Source organism: Rhinolophus hipposideros, assembly GCF_964194185.1.
Source record: "Rhinolophus hipposideros genome assembly, chromosome: 5".
NCBI classification, from domain to species: Eukaryota; Metazoa; Chordata; class Mammalia; order Chiroptera; family Rhinolophidae; genus Rhinolophus; species Rhinolophus hipposideros.
The window spans coordinates 67,683,192-67,709,985 of NC_138051.1; the positions used below are offsets into that span (position 1 = coordinate 67,683,192).

At 35.8% G+C, this 26,794-nt stretch overlaps 1 protein-coding gene across 1 annotated transcript in view; it reads left to right on the forward strand.

Annotated features, from left to right (window-relative positions):
* Positions 1–26,794, forward strand: part of LRRC9 (leucine rich repeat containing 9) — a 96,115-nt gene that overhangs the window by 44,435 nt on the left and 24,886 nt on the right. Inside the window, exons 16-25 of the mRNA XM_081049748.1 lie at positions 45–257; positions 4,918–5,037; positions 9,304–9,495; positions 10,643–10,768; positions 13,051–13,185; positions 14,209–14,386; positions 15,282–15,341; positions 16,787–17,007; positions 18,161–18,283; positions 26,582–26,712. Of these exons, the coding sequence (XP_080905874.1) occupies positions 45–257; positions 4,918–5,037; positions 9,304–9,495; positions 10,643–10,768; positions 13,051–13,185; positions 14,209–14,386; positions 15,282–15,341; positions 16,787–17,007; positions 18,161–18,283; positions 26,582–26,712 (1,499 nt within the window). The remainder of the gene's footprint in view (positions 1–44; positions 258–4,917; positions 5,038–9,303; positions 9,496–10,642; positions 10,769–13,050; positions 13,186–14,208; positions 14,387–15,281; positions 15,342–16,786; positions 17,008–18,160; positions 18,284–26,581; positions 26,713–26,794) is intronic.

The window sequence follows — 26,794 nt, forward strand, 5'->3', positions numbered from 1 at the left end:
AAATACAGCAACCAAAGTTTCAATGTTTTTAATACATTTTTTAGGTCAAGGCTCACTCTTTATTTTCTTCGTTCAACAATGTTATTCTAGAAGAAAGCAAAAAAAATTCAGAAGGATCAGTATTGTCCCAGGATTTGAAATTTGATGAAGAAGTTATAAAAATGGAACCCAGGATCAAGTCAAGACCAAAACTTATTAGTTTGGATGATAAAACAATATTTTCCCTTGCCAAGACTAATATTTACAGTCATATTGTAGTAAGTATTATGATAAGTAAAATTTTGGGACAGAAACCTTGAATTTGGAATCATAATCTATCATGTGAAATCTAAAAATACTAAACCACCTGTCTGATGATGCCAGGCATCATGCTGTCAAATTTTAAAGTGCCCAACCCGTTTCCTATATGTGGACTAGATCTGGTAGTAACATAATATGAACCATGTATATAATTTTAAAATTTCTATTAGCCACATGAAATTTTTTTAATTAAAAGGCCAGATTAATTGTAATAATATATTTTAGTTAATCCAATATACCCAAATATTATTTCAACATGCAATTGATATTAAGATTCATTAATTAGATAGTTTCCAAATAAGTCTTTGAATTCTGGAGTATATTTCACACTTATACCACATCCCAATTCAAACCAGCCACATTTCAAACACTCAGTAGCTACATGTGGCAAGTGGCCACCATACAGGACACTGCAGGTGTAGAGGCAGCCTTCTGTTTGCAAGGGATTTTATTCCTGAATAACACATCAACTCTCCTTAAATGATTAAGATGAAGACAGGTAAGTTTCAAATTAGTATTCAGGATCAATCAACATACAAAATGGGAGCTTTAGCTTTACGAAATTAACAGTTAACTTATTTAAGTGACTCACTGTACACTGAGGCAATTCCATTGAGATAATCGTATTAAGCCTACCTCCCTATCTTGACTTTCAGATCCGTCCATTTCCACTCTGCTCCCAATCTATCCAAACTACCTTTATCTCTGCCCTATACTACTACCATAGCCTTCTAACCCGGCTCCCTCTCCCATCACAACATTGCACAGCTCCAGGCGGCACTGTGCATGTTGTATTAGTGTGTACTGTTAATGTGCTCTTTTGGTGCCATTCACTGAATCAATGAATATAACTCCGTAGAGGGGAGGGGTGCCTCCTAGATCTCAGCAACAGAGGCCCTGTCCTGCTTCCACTTTGAGCCCCAACTCATTCTCCACATTGAAGCTAGAATAATCTTTTCAAAATGTAGATCTGATCATGTCACTTTTGTCACAGCTCTCTGATTCTTCTTGAAATCCTCAAATGATTTTTTTCATTGCTTTCAAAATAAAACCAAAGTCCTTAGGCCTATGAGGTTTTACATGGCCTGGTCCCTGGCCCACCTTTCCAGATTCTTTTCATATTATCCTTCCTTCAGCTCTCTGTGGTCAGCCTCTTCCTATTTTGAGATGCACCCTGCTTGCAGCCAACACAGAGCCTCTGTACTTGCTAGTCTTTCTGCATGGAATGTTCTCCCCTGACCCCTTCTCCTAATTAACTCCCACACATCTTTTAAATCTATATTTAAGCATTAAAGTCTTCTCTTACCTCTGAGTCTAGATCAGATTCCTTTGTTATATGCTGGGTTGTCCTTCCTAGACTGTAAATTCCACAGAGGCGGAAGCTATGGCTGTTCTTAGTCATGTACGAGTGCATCCGCAGCAGCAGAACAACAGTGTAAGTCTGTGTGGTGTGCATTGCACAGGAGGGCCACCACCAAGGGGCACCTTTTAGATCAGAGAGTAGTATATATACTGCAACAATTTTCTGACAACTTCTGGTACGTTTTCTTGTACTAAAAAAATTGGCATATTGTGACAATTTTCTAAAAGCTGGAAATAAACGTGTCTTAAGGAAAGGATGCTTTTTTCTCATAAACACTGTATGGACTAGCAGCAGCTCTGCCATTATCAACCACAATACCTGGCACACAAGTGATAATCATTAGCTACTTGTTTAAAAAAGATTGTCTTTGCAAACAGCAGTGATTCTTAACAAAGTTGGTTGTTTGCCTGAATCTGCAGATTTAGTAAGCAAATTGATATCTGATTGCTAAATTCATAAGAATACTTGAGAAGTCCACATATTCCTACACAGCACTATCTATGTTTGCACTGAAAGCTGAGATACAGATAAAATTCAAAAATGATTTTTGTTATCTTGAAAGTCAAATACATTGCTCCATTGTGACATTTCTAGATCCATTGTTTATGACAATTTTTTTCTCAAGTGACTGTGAAACAGAAAGAATGCAAAAATATTTTTTGACATAGTTAAGTTAGATTAATAGTTTTAAGTCTGCTTCTGAAAATATCAGAAAACAACCTTTTCAAGAAGTTTATGGGCCTGCTTTGGTGAAACGTGTCGTCACCACCCACCGAATCGTCAATTAGATTAAGTCCTTACCTTAGCCAGTTATTATTAGAGACGAAGGAAAACTTTACAACATAATGGCAATATCACCATCTTTATCATATCTGTAGCAATCCTCCAGCTGGCAGTATGGAGAAATTATTATTCTGCACTATATTGTCAAGATTTCATATTTCAGTAATACATTTTTGATGATAAACCTTTTATAAGGAAAAATTTAATAAATGAATGTGTGCTAATTGGATTGAGCTTCCACAACATGTATTCCTACAGATTTAAAGGGATTAAATAAAAGTGAAAAAAAAAACAGAGGTAGGTCTCTTTTATTATCTTTGGTTTGTAAGATGGAAAACAGAAGAGTAAGACTTCAAATGACCTTGACCTACATGACCTCCACCTGGCTGCATTAATTCGATCAACACCCATAACATAAGAATGGAGGGGCTTATCCACTTAAATTTGCCTACACTGCTTAAAAGCCAGCAAACTTTCTAGGGCTTCTAGATATTACAAGATATTACCAGATATTACAAGAATGTGGAGACATCACATCCTTTGTTTTCCTTCCTTTGTGCCATCGCGATAGGAGAAATTCAAGTACACGCCTCTTATTTTCTTTTCAGTCTTCCCCACTAGATTGAGTTTTACGAAGACATCCACATAAATAAATAAAATAGGTAGAAATAAAACCCCCAGAGTATGTAACATGTAATTCTATATTCTCTTATAGCATAATTCAATACTAAAAATTAGAGTTAGTTATAGCCTGGCTTTTGGTCTGATTTATTCATCTAGCATTTACTGAGAATTTACTCTGTTAGGCAATGAGGCAGTATTGGGGTTTGAAAAAGATAAATTATATTTTTCCTGCATCAAGGATATCAATTTAGTTGAGGAGACAGATATGTTAACAACTATAGGAAGCTTAGAGTTGCTGGGACAGTGCCACAGCAAGTGGTAGGTTTTGTGTGGATTTTTGAAGGATATGAGAAATTTAGCTGTTTATGTCTTCCAGGCATAAGAAATACTCTACCTACAGGCACATGGTTTTGAAAAAGCCAGGTGTCTTCAAGGAACACCGAGAAATTCAGTGTGACTAGAACACAGGGTATGTGATGTCGAAAGTAGAGGCGTAGATTGGAATACAAGGAAGAAATATGAAGCTGCGGCTGGAAGAGTAGAAGGTTACAGACACACTAGAACGGATTTTAGAAGGCAGATTTTAAAAAATTTAGATTCTTGTCTTTAAAGAACAGGCTCTCTGCTGCCTTTGGCAGCTTGTGGTTAGATTTAACTGAAGTCAGACTGGTGGATGGAAATCCAGTAGAAACTATTGCAGCTGTTCAAAGGACAAATAATAGTCCGGCAGTAGTGATGGTATGGAGCGTCAATTTGAGAGACATTTCTAGAATCAAATATTTTGTGGAAAAGAGGGAAGGGGGGGTCAACAATATTTGTTAGGTACTGAAACTCTTAATCAGGATTGAAAACATAGACTGCCAAGCAGATATATAGAGAAGATGATGAATTCAGTTGTGGACATGTTAAATGTCAGGTATCTGTAGAAGCTATCATGGGTGATACCGATATGTGTCCTGTAGAATAAACTGGTCTGCATAAATTGACCCTTCTTAACAATTTTTTGCTAAGTTTTGACAACTATTTGACATTTAGTTGTTTCTCCCTGGAGGAATTTAGTTAAGTCCACTGCATTACAGGGTATTAGATGGTGGTGGTGAGCGAACGGTGTTGGGAAGTGGACGCCTGAACTTATCATAATACCCATTTGTTGTGGATAATGTGGTCAACTGTATTAATACATTTTCTTGTGCCACTGTTTATTTTGTAGACAATACATAAATATAGTCTTCACTCGATATCATTCACAATAGTATAGCTTAAAGACAGAAAAATATGTAGACATCAGGGTCTCCCCTAAATATAAAAATGAAATAGCATTCATTTTTTATAGTCCAGGGTCAAACGAACAGGGACAGCCTGGTCCAAATTCTGATATATAAATTGTCTTAGACCCTCTTCCACCTCCTCCTTTGACATTTTGCCCTCCTACTTTACGCCCTCACTCAGCCCTTCTTCAGTCCAGTGCCTTCATACGGTTTCCTGCAGTCAAGGTGTATCCTTGTCATCCTCTCTCTCTCGTGAGGTATCCTAGCTAATACCCAAAATCTTTAGGGCCTACATGGTTCACTAGCTAGCCTGAGAAACAGAGCTCCCTTGGTAAATATCTTAACAGTATATTTCACTATTTTCTAAAAAGAATCTCATGCCAGTTATTGATGAACTTAGACCACGTGGAAAATCAAATTAATCCAGAACCATATACAATGATGCTATTATAAACTGTACCTTCTAAAATTATACATTAGAATTTCTTTCTCATTGTTTCTGTCTTAATGTTCTTTAAATAAGTATGATATCCAATATAATCTGTCTTATTTTTTAATTTGTATTTTATTTTACTTCAGAGTCTGAATCTACATGGAAACCGCTTGAGTAAATTGAGAGATCTCTCTAAGTTAACAGGACTTCGAAAACTTAGTATCAGCTTTAATGAATTTACTTGTTTAGATGCTGTATACCACTTGGTAAGAACTGTCCTTTTGAAATTACTTAAGTAAAATAAAAGTATTAATTTAATGGATAAGTTACATTTGTAATTATGACCTCATATATAGCATATTCAAGATTGCACAAACCAAATCAGGAACAAAACATGCATAAACTATACTATGTTACTTTTCCTAAAATAGGCCTCAGATTTAGATTTCATTTACAAACCAAATATACACCTGTGATCATATCTGATTTCTAGCTACTTTAAAATAAATTTGTTAAAACTACTCTGGAATTGTTTTTAAAATGTCCTTTGGAAAGTGTCCTTTCCATTTTCTTCTGCTCTTACCACTTCACATCTAATGTCAATTCTTCCCGTCTGTTCATATCCGTATTGGTATTTCTCTTTCTCTCTGCCTTGCCCTTTCTACCTGAATGTCACACTCATAAATCTTATTTGACTTGTGTTTGCCTTCACATAGATCATAGGAAAAATATAGTTATACACATATACACATAGGTATGGATCTTGTCTGGCTTTTGCTTTCCTTGTTATATATCATATAACAAAAATAGTTATATATGTGGTCCAGAACTCCAACCAGCATCCCATTTCCACCAGTCCCTGACAAACCTTTTCAGAATATATCGTCATTCTCAGCTCTTATTCATTCTCTTCTCTACCTCCTTGCAACCAAACCAAAGCCCTTGCATTGCTGCTTCCACCACTGTTGTGGGAGCTGTCCCTCTGCTTACTGGCCTTAGGTTTTGGTATTCACCCCCCAACTTATTTCTTTTGGTAAGCTAAAGTCCTTTTCAATAGAATCCCTGACAGTCTGGGTTTAGCATGAAGCTGAGGAAAGAAGGTAGTTTAATAGAGGTCCCAGGACTGTATGTAAATTGTTTACAGTTTTTAATTTAATTTTTTCTGCTAATTTGCTAGCACTTCCAAAGTTCTTGACAATTATTATAATTTTGCTTCGTCACAATTTTAAAAAGTAAACTCTTAAGTGGTGCAAGGCATTTAGATTGTGAGTGAGCTTAGCCAGCTGCCTGACATGTATTTGGCAACGTGGCTTTGTTATTCTTAAATTGAAAAATGTCTTTTGTCATCATAGCCTCAGAGCCTACTTATTGGATGACTATTACCATGGTCGTTTTACAGATAAGTGAACTGGATAAATTTTATGCCTAAGTAGTATTTTCAAATGTTAGGATTAGCAAAGGTGACTAGATATAGACCTCTCAAACATCAAGTATCTGATGTATAAATATGTCTCCAAAAATTACGATAAGAGTGTTAGAGAGAGGAGATATTTACTTGTGTATTATTTCACCTGTTTCTGTAATATAAAATACAGATGCAGAAAGCTACATGCTACAAACATGTGGTTTCGTCAGTTATTATAAGATGAATGTGCTTGTAACCAGCAGCCAGATCAAGAAATAGAACTTTTCCACCTACAGCATAAGCTCCCTCTATATGTCCCATTTAAGACATCATTATTCTGAATTCTATAGTAATCCTTTCCCTGCATTTCCCCCATAGTTCCATCACCCAAATGTGCGTCCTTAGCACAATAGTTTGGTTTTGCCATGTTTTTAAATGTGCTACATCTTTTAAGCCACTTTTAATTCATAGGTTTCCCTTCTATCCCCTTCTACTCTCCATAGTTTATCTGCAGAAACACTTGGATCTTCCAACCCAAAGAGTTTCCTACAGTCTGGACCCTGCTGATTTGCTTATTTATGATACAAACCGGCATGCCCTCCACCCTCCACATTTTTTGAAAATTGGTCACTGGATCCAAAGATTAGCAACTCAGGTTCCATTCCTCTGGCAAGAATGTAGGAAGCACAAAATGTCTGGTGATCTCATTTTTCTGATGCCAACAGCCACTAGTCATGCCTATATTCATTAATTCATAGGGGATTACAAAATGGCAACATTATTGTATCATTTATTTTTCATTTATTAGTTGAAATAGCCTTATATAGCAACATTTCCTTTATTATTTGGTAACCCAGTGGTACCATCCATATAGAAAATGCAAAATAGATGCTTGATTATTTACTTTTATTTACCAATTTTTAAAATAATGAATTGATTCCTTATGATTTCCCAAAGATGAGCAATTCATTTTTTTAATATCATTAGTAATGCAGGGACTTAAACATATTTGATGAGATTCGATCCATTGCAATTATTATCACAATTGGAGTTCAAATTGTCTTATCCTTAGCCAGTGGGCGTATCTTAAAATTAGCTTCTTTTGCAATAACCCTAGTGGCCTTTGATAGCTTTTTTGCCACATGGTATGAAAAAATGTTCCATACACTCTGTGCATTTTCTGTTGCAGACATGGGATCAGCCATTTCCTCAAAGAGCACTGGTTTCTTTTAGAGAAAAGTGATATTTCAGTACCACAGTCTGGGTTGGTCACTGTTTCTAGGTCTTTCCATCGGATAGAATTTGTTGTAGGAGAGGGGTGTGTGTGTGACTATATATATGTATGTATAACTAAAACGGACCTCATAAATTTACAGTGATACTTCCAATTCAGATTCAAGAGTACAAACCTTTTAGCTTAACCTTTGCTCTGTTACATGTATATATTTTTCTCCCACACCGAGACCCTGATTCTCAAGGATACAAGGTGACAGAATTAGAATGTTTTATAATTATTCATCTGTTTTATCCCTTATTACACATACAACAGTCTCAGAATGAAAGTACTAATACTCTCATCAATATGGTTACTGGAAAGATTTTTTTTTTTTTGGGTATGTTCTTTCCGGTTTTCACCATTTTAAGATATAATTAAAATGATCATACTATAGCTACACTGTCAGAGCATGAAGCCTTACACTCTGCACACTCTCCCTTTTAGTTCACTGGTAACTGTATATTTAATTCTCATCACCGATCCTCAGGTTGGTATCTCTCTAAACATTTTGATTGTCTGAAAATATACTAATATAGATTCCTCAGGAAGGGCTTAGGGAAACACTATCCCTTCAGTTACTGCATATTGATAACAGTTTATCTATGTCCTTTATACTTAAAAAGGCAGTTTTGTTAGATAAAAAGTCCTTGGCTAACAATTTCTTTTCTCAGGCATCTTCAATGTTATTTCATTTTCTTCTGGCATAGTGTTCCTGTAGGAAAGTCAGAAGGGAATGTCTAATTGATTTCACTTAAAAGAGTGATCTAAGATTATGTCCTCAATACTTTTTTTACTGCCAAATATGCTCTTGTTTAAGAAATTATAATAATAGTAAATGATGGGTTTTTTTATGCCTACTTAGGTGAATTAAACATCAGTAACCCTTTTTGGTGTCTAGAAATTTTCTTTTAGATTTTAATGACCTGTACATTTAATTCCTGAAACCTGAACCTCTGTAATACTGCTATTCCAACAATATGAACTATGCATTGCATAGCAGTGACTAATTCTATGCTGATTTCAAACAGTTGTTTAAATTAAACTGTAAAGAAATGAAGTTCATTTTTAATTTATAGTAATATTTTTTATTTTAAAATATGTTGCAAAATATCTTAAAGTTCTCTTTATCTCCTTTTTTTCTGTATCTTATAAGACAATTTTATTTGCAACAAATAGAAGTAACAAAGTGTTAAAGATTTCTTACAAATAAATAGGATGGAGCTCTGAATAGATAAGTGGTCAAATACGAGAAACCCGATAAACAAAAAAAGAAATTTGAAACAGGCTAATATAAAGAAATGGAAACATGTTTGACTTCACTGGTAATAAACAACATAAATTAAAATAAGGCAAGTAAGTGGATTGCTCGGTAATTAGACAAATGGGCATTCTCATATTTTACTGTTGGAAGAAAATATCGATACAACCTTTCTTAAAAACTATTTGGCAACATTTATCAAGTCTTAACAATACAAAAAAACCTTAAAACCAATAATCTCCTTTCTAGAAACCTTTTCTGAAAAAATATCAGTCTCAGTTGAAGTATGATCATGGACATTTTTTGCGGTGTTGCCAACAATTAGAAGCCACATAAATGTTCATAGAAAAAATGTTTAAAACAATCCTAATAACTCACATATTAGAATAATATGCAATAATTAAAAATCAGTTTTAAAAGCATTTAATGATGTGTAAACACATTAAATGGATTCAAAATTCTATGTAATACAATCTGTTTTATATAAGAAAAATATATGTGCATGTAAAGTACTTAGAGAATCATACAAAAAAGAACTATGTAAATACAAACCGTGATCTTTTCAGCATCACTTCTATTTGTATGTATTGCAGTATAACCTTGAATATTTGGATGCAAGCCATAACCATGTGATAACCCTTGAAGGATTTAGAGGACTGATGAAACTAAAGCACTTAGACTTGAGCTGGAATCAACTGAAAAAATCTGGCGCTGAAATAAATGTGTTATGCAAACATACCACAAGCCTTCTCACTCTTGATATTCGACATAATCCGTGGCAAAAGGTATGCAACAGACATGTTTATAAAAAAAGTAAACAATTATTTTTATTTCAAAGCCATTTTCTCACTGCCAGAAATAGACAAACTATCTTTGTTTGACTAGAATTTCTTTAAATATTTCATATGTTCAATTTAGTGTAGTGATCAAATGACTCAAATGTTACTATAAGAAAAGACTATAATTTCATATCAGATTGTTTTTGTAATCTTTAATAGTTTGAGAGTGTTATGGCTTTAAGAGTATTAGATGTCATTGCCATTTGCAAAACTTCAGAGTTGATGTAGTTCAGTGTGCTAGAACCCTATTGAAAGGAAGCATAGGAACCAAAAATAATAGCATACAGTGAAAGAAACATTCTATTAAGAAGGAAAAAATCTGTGACTTCCCCTGACAAACCTGGGTTATAAGTCTTATGGTCTATTATAAAAGGAAATTTGGTTGAACACTATTTTTTCTCATCAAAAAATATGTAGGTTCATGCTAAGAAATTACAATATTTAATGATTATATTTAAGGGTATCTCCAAGTATTTAAAATAAGCCCCAAGATTATAATTTCAAGAATCCTCCTTTCCTTGCTTTTCAAAAATGTATATAAGACTGTGTTCAACATTTTAAAAAGGGACTAAAGCATGACTGGTTCTATTCAATTGGCCATAATACTGTTTATATTGTTACACATCTTCTATTTTGCTCCATAAAATTGAAGGATATTTTTCCTTTGCCAAAGAAGACTTCCTGAATGATCACAGTACAGCTGTCTCTCTGTTACCAAATTAGATGTCAAGGGCTGAAAGTCCGTATTGGATCACACTCAGAGCTGACTAGCTAACTGCCGATCTAGATAAAAGGGAGGCACTGCAGTTGTTCTTTGAACACTTTCACTATAGTCATTTTTCAACAGCTTATGGGACCTCCCCACTCCATAAGAGCAGAACCATCCACCTCCAAACAGAACAGATTCATTCATAAACATAATTTAATTTCAACTAATATTAAAGAATTAAGTTAAGCCTTTATTTTTAGATACGTAATAAAATAGGAGATGCGTAATTTTGACCTATCTGGGAAAGAGTGAAGAAGCACTCCTTTCCAGGCCATAATATATGTAATACGTTGTAAAAATTAACTTTCTGTTATTTTTCCCAAGCCAGCCACATTAAGGCTGAGTGTTATTGGCAGATTAAAGACTCTCACTCATTTAGATGGACTCGTGATTTCTGAAGAAGAAGCAGCAGCAGCTGTGAAATTTATTACTGGAACAAAGATTACTCAGGTTGGATTTTACTGTTTAGTATTTCTTGTGCTATTTAGGATATACAAATTATATTTCCCATACTCTTGTTTCGTTAAGATTTTGTATCTTCTTAGCATACTAATTTAAAAAGTCAATTGATACATAACAATTATATCATTTGAATTCTTTTTCTGTTTAAATGTATCCCATTTAAAATGAACTGATTGTATGGATTTTCATCCCTGCACACTACCCCAAAAATACCTCCAGGGTAACTGTTTTTTTCCTAGTCAACCTGAACTCAGAATCCTTTCTAAAGCCTATATGAAAATAAGCAACTTTGTGTGGATAAGGTAAGCTTAAAGGCCTTGAGAAAACATTTAGTGAATTATCTACCTAGCATTGATATTACATGTGTCTGGCTGAAAAAAACAAAACCTATTAACTTGAGGAAGGGGAAATACCTATAGTATCCAGATTAATAATGCTATACTTTGGCCAAAGTGGCGTCAACATCCTAAATATCTCCACTCTAGATAATAGTTATCTAGCTATTTACTTTTGGTGGGGTATTTAAATGCTAATTCCTTAAGCAATGTAATGTTTAATTTTGGATCTACTCAAAATGAAGGAAAGAAACTTTTTGTTGATAAAAATATAATTAACTCCTGAAGAAGATTTGGGGATTTACCCTACCAGAAATCAAAACGTACTAAAATGCTTTAAGACAATGTGGAATTGGCACACAGTTAGACAAATAGACCAATAGAACAGACTATAATGACCCATTGTTGACCCGTACACACATGGAAACTTGATGAAGAACAGAGCTGCCTTTACAGATCAGGGAGGCTAGTCAATAGAAGACAATGGGACAAGTGTATCAAGAACTTCACTGTAAAAGGAAAAGCCAAATGTGTTTTCGAAGAAAATAGCAGAGGTTATCATTATGACCTTGAATTAAGGAAGAATTTATTATATAAGAAACAAAGAGCATAAACTATAAAAGATTGGATTTGTCTATGTTAAAATTAATAGTACATATGTTCCTCAAAGGGCACACCATGAAGAAAGTGAAAAGATAAGCTACATAGTGGGAAAAGAACTTTGCAACACATCTAACTGACAATATATATTCTTTATATATCCAGCATATATCAGGGAAAAGACAACCAATCAAACAGTAAAATGGGCAAAAGATTTAAACAGATACGTCACTGGAGAGGAAACCAGAACAGCTAAATAACTTAGGGCTCACCACATTATTGAAGAAAATGACATTAAAACTACAGTGATCTACTAATTTAAAGCCACCAATTGGCAAAAGTTTTAAAGCCTGACAATATCAAGTTTTAGCAAAGATCTGAAGTAACGGTTACGACTGGTACAATCACTTTGGAAAACAATTTAGCATTATCTAGTAAAGCTGAATATATTCATACCTTACAATCCAGCAAATTCTATATACTCTAAAGAAACTCTTGCATGTATGCACAAGGAGTCATGCATAATAATAGTCATGACAGCAATGTTTATAAAAGCAAACACTGAAATCAGCCCCGATGTGTATTAACAGGAGAATTGATGAGGAAATATTGTATAGCAATGACATATGAATGATCTGCTGCTACACGCAGCAACATCAATGAATCTCATGAATATAGTGAGATTGAGCAAAAAAGCAAGTCATAGAATGCATACATATTATTCAATTTACATAAAATTCAAATACACGCAGACTAAATGATATATTGCTTATGGACACAAATATAGGTTGATAAAGAAAGCAAGCAAATGGTAGATACAAAATTTGAGATCATTTAGTCACTTCTTAGGGGATTTATTGATTCACATGAGATGAATGACAGCTTCTGAGAGGAGAGGAAAGAAAAGGATTAGGATGGGGCACACAGGGAGCTTCTAGGGTAGTAGGAATGTTCTAGCTCTTAAGCTGGTTTCATAACTGGATTAGATGGGTATTTGTATTCCAGTAATCCTTTCACAATTTTATAAATATTATTTTGTAACAGTTAACTATTTGCTAAAACAAAAAATGAGTGAAATACACAATTTAAAGTTTATTTAGATATTGAAAACATTTTCAGGAAAAGCAAATGTCATATTTTAAAATTATTCACTGGGCTGCTCATGTAGGGAATAATATTAGGTTTGTGCAAAAGTAATTGCAGTTTTTGCAATTATTTTTAACCTTTTAAACCACAATTACTTTTGCACCAACCTAGTTTTATATTTTAACTATATATAAATTAACTACTATATGCTATTTCCCTTATTCATCATGTGTTCTTTTATTTTGTTAGTCATCTCTCTTAGCACATTCTAGCACTGCAGAGGAGAGACCACGGATACTCAGTATCTGGCCTTCTGCCAAAATTCTGACACAGATGTCAAAGTTAGGGCCACATTCACATCTGAATGGAAACTGGTGCTTGAAGGTAAAGGCTAATTCTATTAAACCTAATATAAAGCTTAATTTTAATTGATTTTTAGTCAGCTTTGGTCTGTGTATCACAAAGAAGGCATAGATAAATAAGGGGCAGAAAATTGGAAAAGCCAAATTAAAATAAAATAGGGATGTCAAGTTGTGTATCCTTATGTCATGGGAATAGGCCTTGATGGTGATCACCATAGAATTGGAGATATAAGATAAAGGTACACTACAAAACCAAAGAGTAGATTCTAATAATATATCAAAATAAGCAAGCAAACTTCGAATCTCAGAGCCAGGGATCAAGCCAAAAGTTTGGGTGGCAAAGTAAAAGCTATCAAGATCCCTGGCAAGGGATTCCTGGCAAGGGAGCTAGTCAGAATTCAGCCAAGGATGCAGGAAAAGGTTATAGATCACCAGCAGCAAAAAGCACCCTTATACTCCCTACCAAAGAAACTGAGTTAAGAGAAAGTGAACCTTGAAAATGGAAAATATTTGTGGCATTATTTTTATTACGAGATATATACAGATACTTAGCTGTGATGCAGGCCCAGTGACAGCCTTAGCTGATCCCACAGGGAGTTCTGGAATTAGACTGGCCCTTTAAGTTTCTCCCAGGTTGGGTTGAGATGGCCAGGCCTTTATATCCCTCCATCATTGGCTGTGGACCGATTTGAGATGGAGCGTGACCTTGGGCGAGACAGCTCGTTGCAACTAAGGCTGTCCCTGAAGGACTGACAGCTGAAGGCTTTCTGCCAGCAGCACGTGCACCAGCTGGGACAAATCCTTCACTGCAATGGGAACCTGACTGGCACAGCCCAGTGTTCAGACACCACAGCAGTCCTTATTGGAGTTACAATCTTGTCAGTTTTACTCCTTTGTAAACTATGAGCTTCACAGTATCTTTATGGGGAAGGAATTCCTTTGATGTTACTTTCCACATTTGAATTATTTCATGAGAATTTTTAACTTATAACATTGAATGCATTGATAAGATTCAGAAGTAACATATAATGTGATTACTCTACAGATAACGGCCTTAAATTTAGATGGGCAACATCTCTTTGAAATCACAAATTTAGAAAAATTGGAAAATTTGAAATGGGCATCATTCAATAACAATAATCTCACTAAAATGGAAGGCTTGGAATCCTGTGTGAACTTGGAAGAGCTCACATTAGATGGAAACTGCATCTCAAAGATAGAAGGTAAGGGATTTCAGAAATTGAAAGTTTAAAATATTCAAAATAACTGACAGGAGGGAAAAAATGAATTACCACTGAGGATAGAATTTCTGAAGAGGAAAATCTCTAGAGAAGTTCCAAAAAGGTTTGGAGCAGAATATTCTAAACACCTATTAGTGGGATCTGTGACCACCTGCTGTATAATGAGTCCAGCTGGCTGACTTTTGCTTTTCCTGCCTTCCCTCTTCTGTCCTCTGTGCCACTGGGTACTGTCTGTTATCAAACCTAGCATAGGACAAACTAGGCAGCAATTAGTATCTGTAGAGTTGAAAACAATGAATGAATGAATGAATGAATGAATGAATGAATGAATGAAGTGCTCTTGAAAAAGAAAAAAAAGGCCCAGTTCATTTTTCAAAATATGGAATTAAGTTTACATTTGGAAATTTGAAGACTAACAAAAACGAGAATTTTATTCACTAGAGGTTAAAAATCAAATGTATAATAACTATGTAACCTTTTATGTGGATCCACATACCAGTACAGTGAAGCAGCTTTACTCATGTTTGGGTATGTGCACATACACACAAACATACATACTTATCCTGGGTATAGAATTTTTCTGGATTTTACCTGTTAGTAATAGGGTTGCCCTTGGCAAGGACAGAAGGTAAGAATTAGAAATCACGGCTGGAAAAGAGACTTAATTTATACTGTATTCACTTTTGAATTGTTAGATTATTCTTAGCATTTGTGTGTACTATATTTTTCATAAAACAGAAATTTTTATTTCAAGAAATTACATATGAAAAAGCAAATATTAAATATCTTTTAAAACAGCATGTATGTGTATAACATTTGTTATGCTTTATTTTAATGGCTGTTAATGATATGTTTCTAAAACTTGCTTGACCATAAGAGTCACTTGGGATCCTTACTGAACATACAGATTCACAGGTCTCTCCTCTATGCATTTCAGGTGAGTAAACCTGGGGGTAGGTCAGGCATTTGTGTTGAGAACCATGACTAGTCTTCCATTCCCGTACAACAAGCTGTTAGTTTTGCTTCATATGTACAATTGAAAGCCTTATTTCCTTTTTATTCCTTTCCATAAGCCCAGTGAAGTGAAGAACTTTCTACCTGTATTTTCCCTAAACCCACTTATCAGAGAAGATAGCTACCCAATAAACTTTAACAGATATTTCTCTTCTTTTTTCCAGACATACATACCATGTTGCCCCGAAAATAAGACCTAGCCGGACAAGCAGCTCTAATGCGTCTTTTGGAGCAAAAATTAATACAAGACCTGGTCTTATTTTACTATAAGACTGGGTATTTATAATATAATAATATAATGTAATGTAATATAATATCATACCAGATCTTATATTAATTTTTTGCTCCAAAAGATGCATTAGAGCTGACTATTTGGCTAGGTCTTATTTTGGGGGAAACACGGTAGGTTTCATATCCATTTAAGGATTAATACTTTGATGGTTTTATTCTAACTTGCCCTAGATTGATTTATTTTCAACATTGCATAGTCCCATGATAGAGGTTGGTGTGAAAGGGGAGCATGGGTAAAATTTATTGAGGAGCAGTTATTTGCCAAAAGCTATCAGTGACGTTTTTCAAATTCCTTTCCATTTAATTCCATAACCCCTTAGAAGTAGGTCTCAGTATGTCCATTTTATGGATAAGGAAAATGAGGCTCAGAAATTACAATATTTTACATAATTTATCTATGGTCCCAAATCTAGTAGTGATATGTTAGAAACCAACTCTGACTCCAAAAATTTTTATCTTTCAACTGCACCTTCCTACCTATAGTTAGAAGGTGCCTCAGTGTATAACGTACATAAGGGTTAAACAGTGGTGAGAGATGGCATTTGTTTTAAAGTTCTATCTTAGAGAACTTTAAAAAGGGCAACTTATAATCATACAAAGGTAGAATTAGACTAAATGGTTCTTTATAATACAAATGATGCCACAACGAGGAATAGTTTCCAGAGTGTTGTACTCTAGCTAGTTCCTTACCCCTGTTTTAAAATGGGGATTGGTGATTATTTTTAGCTTTGTGTAGAGCTTTGTGTTATTGTGATGGTGAAAAATCTTAATTATATTATGTGAAGGTTATTTGAAAGCAAAATTCGATATTTCCTACATAATAAATACCTCCCCTTATACCTAAGAAGAATGATTCTACTTAGAAATCCCAAACTAAAATTTAAAGTGTTAGCTGGGACTTTGTATACATTATATCCTTCTTAAACAAAAGGGTAAACAATGATGGTAAATATTATAGAATTCGTAAAGCCACGTGACTTAGAAAAAGAGAAACAGAAAAAATGACCAGTCACTTATTTTTTAAATTAAACTTTCAATGCAGTCTGAATCTTCTCTTGAATTTGCTTATTTTTCTAGGCATTTCCAAGCTGACTAAATTAACCCGCCTCAGCCTAAATAATAATCTTCTCACCGGTTTGGAAAAGCATACTTTTGATAACATACTTCATCTTCACTCCCTTTCTCTTGAGAACAACAAAATCACTTCATTGAGTGGTTTACAAAAAGCTTTTACTCTAGTTGAATTATACATAAGCAATAACTATGTTGCTCTCAATCAAGAGATCTACAATTTAAAGGTGACTATCTGGGATAATGTTTTGTTGTTAAAGTATTTATTGTTTGTCCTATGAAAGTAAAGCATGTTCACTGTACAGGATTTGGAAAATATAGAAAAATGCAAAGAAGAAAATAAAAATCAAGACTAACAAGGTTTCTTAAGATGTATCTGCATTCAGTTCATGTATATGTACAAACATACATATGTGTAACCACAGTGACCTCAGGTTGACAACCTCCTAGGGTAAATTTGTTTTTTAGTATTTAAATAAAATAACTCAAGTCCTATTCCTCCTAACTAGTGCCTTCCTCATTATTTCTAAGGATTACCCAAACCTGGTTGGGGAGTAAGATTCTTTAACATTTCCTGTTCTGAGAACAAGTCTTAATTATCTCTCTCTTACTGGTTCTTACTGGTGGCTCCAATTCTTTCTGGTCCACTCTGCCCAGCTTTGCTCTCTTTAATTCTCCCAAAGAAACCTCTAATTCAAGGCTACCATATAACAGGCTTTACTGAGGGTTAAAAAAAAAAAATGGAAGTTTACTACAGCACAGAATAGGAATTCACTTCAAATGTAATGTGTGATTTCCTTGTATCCAACGTTCAATGACCATTGCCTACCACTGGAACTCTCACCATGGCCTCTTTCCTTTTCCCATATTTCCAGGACTTTATCTCCTACCAAAAACATATGTCCATTTCCCATCTTCCCTTAAGTTTGCCTTCTCCCCATCCTACTCCCCCTATATACCTACTACTTCTAAAGCTGCAGAAGCAACCTAATCAACGGCAGCAGCAACCGAACAAACCATTTTACATTATGATGAAGAGTAGTTTTATTCCCTCTTGTCTTAACCTCATCCATCCATATCTACTCAGGACCCTTCCTTCACAACAAGGGCAGGTCAAAAGGTCTTGTCTGGTAAGAAGGACATTTTTCCTTAAGATGAATTCTGCTACTCTCTCAGAAGGCAGAAGCACTTCAGTTTTATCCCTCATCAGAAGGCAGTGTTTTTCTTGCACTAAAAAGTACGCTTAAAGACACTCAAATAACTGTGAAATGATAGGGTAATTCAAATATTATAATTCAAGATGATTAAACTCTTTAAGGGGAAAAATTGCTAGAGTGATATATACAGATCACTTTAAATGTGCGTATTTTTATTACCCAGGGTTTATGCAACCTGGTCATTCTAGACATGTATGGAAACATTATTGTGTGGAATCAAGAAAACTACCGGTTGTTTGTAATATTTCATCTTCCAGAACTGAAAGCATTGGATGGAATCTCAATTGTAAGTTGTTTTATGACTCATAGTATTTGGTCCAAGCTGCATATTCACATACCCATTGGCCATGATCATTTTGAACATTGTTTTATCACTAGTATGATATTCAAACTTACTATGCTTATTAATATCTAGGTCTCCAAAGCACATTTTAGTCCTGGGTTTTTAAATTTTCTCATCTTGCCAGTTCTTAATTGTATAACTTGAGGTGGCAGAGGAGGGAATATGCTGCCTACATTTGCACCCACTGAATTCAATGCCTAAAAACTAAAGAGCACAATTTTATGGGATGAGATAGAAAAAAATGCTCTGGAGCTCTACCATTCTCTTGGGCCTAAAAACTGCTTTCTATTTCCTGGAAAAATACAGATGTTAATAATTTAAAAAAATATATTCGAACGAACAAATGGTATGTCAACATTACTAGCAAACTTTAAAGAAAAATAACACAGAAATAGGACTAAATATGAAAGTAATATTTGGAAACTTGAAGTCTATAACAAGCAAGTTAATACAGGGCTCCTGATTTCCATGTAACAGGGTAAGTGCATGACAGATACATGAAGAATAAAAAGGTTCCCTGGGTAACACTGCCTATCTCCTGTCAGACAATCACACACATCAAATCTAGAAAATTGAGAGATTATTTGGGACTTTGAGGTGCTCTGAGAAGATTACTAATTCTAGCCTTTTCTGGAACACTCCTCAGAATGAAGAATTCCAAAACATTCTCCCCCAATGCAAACTCCCTAGAATCTGGTTTACTGGGTTTTATTGTTGGCTTTCATTGAGGGGTGTTTTAAAAATAGTCTTAGGAAACTAGTACTTCATTTGTTCTAACGATGTTGGTGAGGGTCTTAGCCTTCCCATTTCTCTGTGTTCTCATTCGAAGGATCACATAAGAAAGTGCTTTTAGAAGTAAATGTAGGAAAAACTTCTTCCTCTAAAGAAAATTTATGTTCTGCTCACTGACAATAAGTATGATTTACCCATTTTCCTTTTTACTTCGACTACCTAAAAGCTCAGGGCCAAATTTATGGTTCAGTAACAGACAACCTGTAAGATTTATGGTCTCTCTCTGTCCCTTTACCCCATGTTGATCTATTCTAAAATATAATTCTTGGTCTTGATCTTCACTGTTTATTATTTTCATTTTGCTATTGGATTCTATGTACTTCCTATAAGCTGCCACAAATTCTTTCTGGAATGAGGTAGAATATAAATACATAAATTAATAATGGGACATGAAGACTAGACTTGATAATTTAGACTTTAATTGAGACATAATGGGAAGGCAGTAAAGATTTTTGAGTAGGAGGATAAAGTATTCAAAACTATGTATTAGGAAATTTAATCTAACAGCTGTGTTTACAGTGGTAGATGAAAGACCAATCAGAGGCTGTTAGAATAGTCTACATATGAGGTAATGAGAACCTAAACCAAGGGGAATTGACTTTAAAATGGAGAGCTGAAAGGTATGAGAAATACTGGGGAGAACTGACAGAACTTGGCAACTGACTGGATTTGAAGGACAAGGAAAAGGAAGTGTAAAAAGTTTGAGTCTATGCCAATAAGAGATATCATAACAGAAATATAAATATAGGAGGAAAGGCAGTTTTCAAAAATAAGATGATTAGTGTTGCACTAATTATCTACTAACTTTTATATGATAGTAGATTATCTGACTGGAGATGTCAAGTAGGCAGTTGAAAAAAGAAGACAATTTAAATATGGAAATTTAATTTGCCTTTATTTAGATTTGGAAGTTGATAGTTAAAACCAAAAGCTTATGTAAAATTGTCTAAGGAAACAGAATAGAGAATGTAAATCTAAGTGACGCTTTAATATACTGTAAAGAGGAAGCCAAAAAAAGTAGGTGCAGAGGGAAATAGAAGAGCAATACAATCCTAGGGTGTTTGAGATGTAAATGGACATGGACTTTAGAAATGACATAGTCCAAATCCTTTATTTTATGGATGAGCACAAAGAACTCTGGAGAATTTATATGACTTATTCCAAGTGATATGACTAATGGTAAAGTCTGAACAGCTGAGCCTCACTCTCTGTCCAAACTTTGGACATATAATCACACTGCCTTCTTTGAAGTAGGAACCAAGGGAGACAGACTAGGAAGACCCAGAGAGCAGTCTGGGGAGTTGTGTTTTCATTTTATCCCCTCTTTCTACATGCTTCTATTTTTAAAACATTATTTTTACAAGAAAAGTACAGAAAAAGATTGCCAATCCCTGATTTAGGAGGACACTAATCAAATGTTATGTTTATGATTATGAAAAATACAAAAGCAGTGGTATTCCTTTAGCTGAATTAATGCATTTTTTAAACTTATTTTAAGATTGTATCATTCAAGGTTCAACCAGAAAAATATAACCAGTATGAGGGGGTGTGTGTGTGTGTGTGTGTGTGTGTGTGTCTGTGTGTGTGTTAAGAGGTTTGTTACCAGGAATACTTAACAATTTGTTGGGGCTGCTTAAGCAAGTCTGAAACCCATTGGACAGACCATCAAGAGGAGAAGATTATGGGCAGGTTGGAACTCATGGTCATGGACCCAAGCTGCTGTCTGTAGGTAGATTCCTTCTATCTTTCAGGAAAGTCTCACCTCTGCTTTTATGGCCTCTCAGTTGCTTGAATCAGGCCCACCCAGTTTATCCAAGATTGAAATTCAACAAATTGGGAGCTTTAATTAGACTTGCAAAATATCTTCACAGCTACACCAACATTAATGTGCATACACATTTAGGATTGTTATGTCTTCTTGATAGATTGACCCTTTCATTAGTATGTAATTTTCCTCTCTGTCCCTGGTAATTTCCTTTGTATCAAAGCCTATTTTATCAGATATTAATATAGCCACTCTTGCTTTCTTTCAATTAATGTTTGTGTAGTATATCTTTTGCCATCTTTCTACTTTCAACCTGTATATATCATTATATTTGAAATGAATTTCTTATTGACAGCATACAATTGGGTCATGTTCTTTTCTCCACTGCCAATTTCTATCTTTTAAATGGTAAGTGTAGATCACTTCCATTTCGGGTAATTACTGACATGTTAGTACTTAAGTATGCCATTTTATTGTTTGTTTCCTGTTTGTTTCCTCTACTTATTTTTCTTCTTTTTTTATTTATCTGAAAGAGAAAGCTTCCTGTGAACTATTTCAATACTTTATAGAATTCTATTTTTTTGGTATATCTTTTTATATAGATTTATCCTTTTACTTGTTTCTTTAGGTATTACATTATATATACATAACTTATAGTCTACTAGTGTTGACATTCTTACTAGCTTGAGTGAAATATTAGAAACTTTACTTGCTTTTAAGTCTAATTCTCCTCTACTGTTTATAATTGCCTTAAATATTCCTCTCTATATATTGAGAACCACATCAGACAGTATTATACATTTTTACTTCAACTGATAAATATAATTTAGAAAACTCAAGAGGAGAAGGAAAGTACTTATATCTTTCTGGCATGCTTTCTTCTTTCCTGGTATTCCAAGATTCCTCTTTTTTCTTTCTTCCTTCCTTCCTTCCTTCCTTCCTTCCTTCCTTCCTTCCTTCCTTCCTTCCTCCCTTCCCTTCCCTTCCCTTCCCTTCCCTTCCCTTCCCTTCCCTTCCCTTCCCTTCCCTTCCCTTCCCTTCCCTTCCCTTCCTTTCCTTTCCTTTCCTTTCCCTCTTTCTTTCTTGAACTTCCTTTAGCTATTTTTTTTAGGGTAGGTCTGCTGTTGACAAATTTGCTGAGTTTCCTTCATCTGGGGATGTCTTAACTTCCCCTTCATTTCTGAATGATATTTTCTCTGGATATAGGATTCTGGGTTGACAATTCTTTTCCATGGTGTTTCTGCTGAGAAACCATGGAAATCAAAAGAATGTGGCACAACATCTTGTGAATGAGAACCACAACATTCTTTGGTTTCTATGGTTTCTGATGAGAAAGCTGCTGTAATTCAAAGTGTTTTCCTCTTATAGGTTAGATTTCATTTCTCACTGCTTTCAAGATTTTTCTGTCTTTAGTTTTCAGAAAATTGATTATGATTATGTGTCTTGGCATAGATTTTGAGGTGTTATGCTCTTTTGGAGTTTGCTTGCCTTCTTGAATGTGTAGGTTTATAACTTTTGACAAATTTGGGGAAATTTCAGCCATTATTTCTTCTAATACTTTTTCAGTTCCACTCTATTTCTTCTTCCATTCTAGGAATCCAATGATATTAATGTTAAATCTTTTGTTAGAATCCCACATACTTAGGATGTAGTCTATCTTCGTAAGGTGAAACTCATTTTTTTAAGTCTGTTTTCTCTCTTTTGTTCAGGTTGGGTAATATCTATTGTTCTATGTTCAATTTCCCTGACTCTTTCCTCTGTTCTCTCTATTCTGCTGTTGAGCCCATCTACTGTGTTTATTTGGTTATAGTATTTTTCAACTCTAAAATTTCCACTTGGTTCTTCCTTATATCTTCTATTCCTTTGCTGACACTGTTTATTTCTTTGCTGAGAGTTTCTATATTTTCATTTGTTTGAAGCATGTTCACAATTGTTCATTGAGGCATTTTTGTGATGACTGCTTTGAAATTCTTGTCAGATAATTAATATCTGTGTCATTTCAGTGTTGGTGTTTGTTGTTGGCCTTTTCACATCCAAGTTGAGGTTTTCCTGATCTTGTTATGCTAGATTTTTCTATTATATTCTGGAAATTTTGGGTATTATGTCAGAGACTGTGGATCTTATTTAAATCTTCTATTTTAGCAAGCTTCCCATGACACTGCACCAGTAAGGAGATGGAGCATCACTTGTTGCTGTCAGGTGAGAGGTAGAAGGCCAAGTTCCCCCACTTGGCCTCTGTGAACAACCTAGGGGTGTATGCTTCCATTGCTAGGCTAGGGGAGAAGCTCACATTCCCCATAGGCCTCCACTGTCTCATCCTGAATGGGAAAGTGCATCATTAATAACAGACAGATCGTTGTTACTGGGTGGAAGTGGAACAGGTTCCGCATGTGTTCTCTAGTAACACTTATCTGGATGGATACATTACTACTGGGACAGGGTGAAGGTCCAGGCTCCAGACTCAGTGGGGAATGATGGCGGGGTGCCCTGTTACAGCTGGGCAAAGACAGAAGTGTATGCTCCCATTCTGCTTTTACTGGTAGAAGTGGGGCTGCAATGCGTTTCATGAGGTTTGGTCAGAGTAAACCCATTATTGTCTAAAAGTTTTCTGCTTGTTAGACTTCCCCTTTTCTAGTCTTTTGACTAAAGAAAGTAGGCTTTTTTGTGGACTTTTTTTTTGTTGTTGGTTTTTTCTCTTATTGGGGTGTTGGGGTTTCTGGGTTATTGGTCCCTAGCATCTACTTCAGCATATGTGAAGGACAAGAAAAAACACAGGTCTAAAGGAAAAACTCACTTCTGTGTGTTTCCTTTACTCTTACACTACTACCATATTCACAACACTTCTGACACCAAATGTATGGGTTTTCCACACATCATACAATTCTCCAAAATTAGTTGGGTATCCTAGAATTCAACTAAATCCTGACATTATCTACCTGGAGATATCATCAGGTCCCACATTTATCTACCTGGAGATAGCATCAGGGCTCAGTCCCACGATACTGCCCCCACCCCCACTTCAGGGCCTATCACAAGTTGTCACCTGTATTCTAAGTGGCTATAAATAGGAGATTCCCATGACCACCTTCTTAGGTTTAATTAATTTTCTTGAACAGTTCACATAACTCAGAAAAACATTCACTTCCTAGATTACTGGCTTATGATAGAAGGCTATAACTCAGGAACAACCAGATGGAAGAGACACACAGGGCAAGGCATAGAAAGGAGCACAGAGCTTCCATGCTGTCTGAGCACACCAGTCTCCCAGCACGTCCACGTGTTCACCAACCCAGTAGCTCCCTGAACCCCTCTCTTTTGGGGTTTTGATGGAGGCTTCACTATGTAGTTGTGATTGAGTAAATCATTGGCCACTGATGGCTGATTCAACCTCTAGCCGTTTTCCCTTCCCTGGAGGTCAGGGAGTGGGATTGAAAATTCCAACCCTCTAATCATGGTTGGTTCTGCTGGCAACCAGCCACCATCCTTAGGGATTTTCCAAAAGTCACCTCGTTCACATAAACTCAGATATGGTTTAAAAGAGCTTGTTATGAATAACAAGACATTCATCTTTAGGTTCTGGATCTATGTCAGGAACCTCTGACCAAAGACCAAATATGACAAAAGATGCCCCTATCACTTTTATATAGGAAATGAAAAGGTTTCAGGAGCTATGTGCCATGAACAGTGGGTGAAGACCAAATATATATTCTTTATTATAAATCACAATATCACAGTCCACCTCCTGGTCTTTGAACACAGATCCTTTACAGCAAAATGATCATAAAATTAAAAAGATGCTGGCCTATTACTACAATCCCATTCAGTCATTATCCAGTCCATAATCATATGAAAATATCTCCCAGGATGAGGCCACTCAGATTTGCAGGCTTCCACTGGAGACCTTGTCAGGTTCCAAAAGCAGGAGTGATAGCAGAAAACATAGCTTCATCTTTTTAAGCATCTGATATGATTGAGTTAAGAGACAATATCATCTCTTGCTCTGAGCCTGTTTTGAGATTTTAATGTAATATTGAATTTTCCTAATCACATAACCTATTTATTAGTCCCTTTGCCCATAACTACTATTTCTCCTCTCCATGTATAGCCAAACTTTTCCACCTGTGGAAGGGATAGTGGCTTCAGCCACTGTGCTGGTCTAGACTGCAGACAGCAATGCTAGTCTAGCAAGCACCTCCCCATCGGGCCCTCCTGTTCAAAAAGTGGAAGGTTATATATGTGCAGAACTAGTGGACTATTTTTGCCACCAGGAAATACAGCTACATTCACTGTTAACCTCAATTTTGCCAGGTTAGGGTAAAGGCAAAACCCACCCCATTAGGCCCTTAGGAATTCTGACATAAGGTTTGAAAACACAGTCACAGTTTCATTGCTTAGGAATCATCCCTGTTTCCAGCACTTATAGTTGCAGCCGTGGTCTCGGGATCACGGCATCAGGTAGAAAAGAAAAGTTGAGGTGACATGGGGAAGCAGAAGAAAAAAAGTATAGTGGTTATACCAGCCGCGTCCTTCCTTAGCAAGAACTGCAGTCATACCAGCATCCTTCCCACGTCCACCAAAAACAGAAAAATCCATCTGGTAGGGACACACCTTTAGCCTCACATGTGTGTGTGAGCACTGAGTGTGAGCACTCTTAGGAAGGCAGCTAAGTCAGCCCTTTGTGCTTTTATCTCACCGTTAGACAACCAACGTTTTCATTGCCCATTCCATTTCTCTATCAAATTGTTACTCTGAGGAGGATATCTCTCTGCTCATTGTTGGACATGATGGGTGTTGAGAGTGTTCCTTTGTCTGAAGAAATAATAGTCAGCTATCAAAATTGTTACAGTATCTTCTGTTCCAGCTCTTTTATAGCACTCTGAGCATTTGCTTTTACCACTGGGTAAGCAAAACCCAGTCAAGAGTCAGTACCTATTCCTGTCAAGACCCATTCATAACCTGTCCCCCAACCCCCACCCCATACTAGTAGCATCAGTCTGACTTGCTAGCTATGTTTAGGGCCTTCTCCCCAGGGACATCTTCCACTTGGCCATCTGCAGTCTCTGTCTCTTTTGCTGGCTGACTGAACAGTCTTACTGGTATTTTGTGCCTCAGAGGTTGCAAGAGGAATGCCTAGCTTCAGCTCATCTCTGCATTGCTGTAGACTCCCACTGTCCACCTGTTCATGTCATAGACCCAGGTGGCCACATTAACTAAGCAGATTGAGCGTATCTGCTTGTCAATTCCAATCACCTCCCAAACCCTGAAGGCAGTTCCAATGGGCATCCACACGTCCTACTTTAATGTACCCCTCATAGGGCCATGCCCCTATAGGCACCCATTTAGTAGGCCAGGCTTCCATTGCCCTCCTGCGTGACTATATGGCCAGGCCAGGAGCATTGGATGAAGACCAAACATACATTTCTTATTATAATACATCAGGAGACTCACCACAGTATCATTCCTCAGGTCCCAAGGTCGCTCGCTGGTCTGCCTTTTTGTCTGCACCTGCCAGGCTCCTTATGTTTATTTTACGTATGATGAGCAGGGCTTCTAGTTGTGCTTAGTAGAAGGAATAGGGAGAAATGCATCCACTCCACTTTGACCTGGAACTAAAGAATTAATGATTAATGCCATTTAGTCATCTGTAAGAGAAGACATCACTTTCTAAATGTTCTCATACATAGGAACCACCAGAGACTGAGTGTGCAAAAGATTTGTTTGGTGGCAGACTTACTTCTGACATGATTGCAGAACGACAAGGACATTCAAACTTCACCCAAATGCAAGAACTAAATTGGACTTCATCATCCATCAGGTACAATTATTTTATTATATGCTTTTTGACATTATTATTAAATATGTAATTACTATCTTTTTTCTAAGGATTATAATTTATA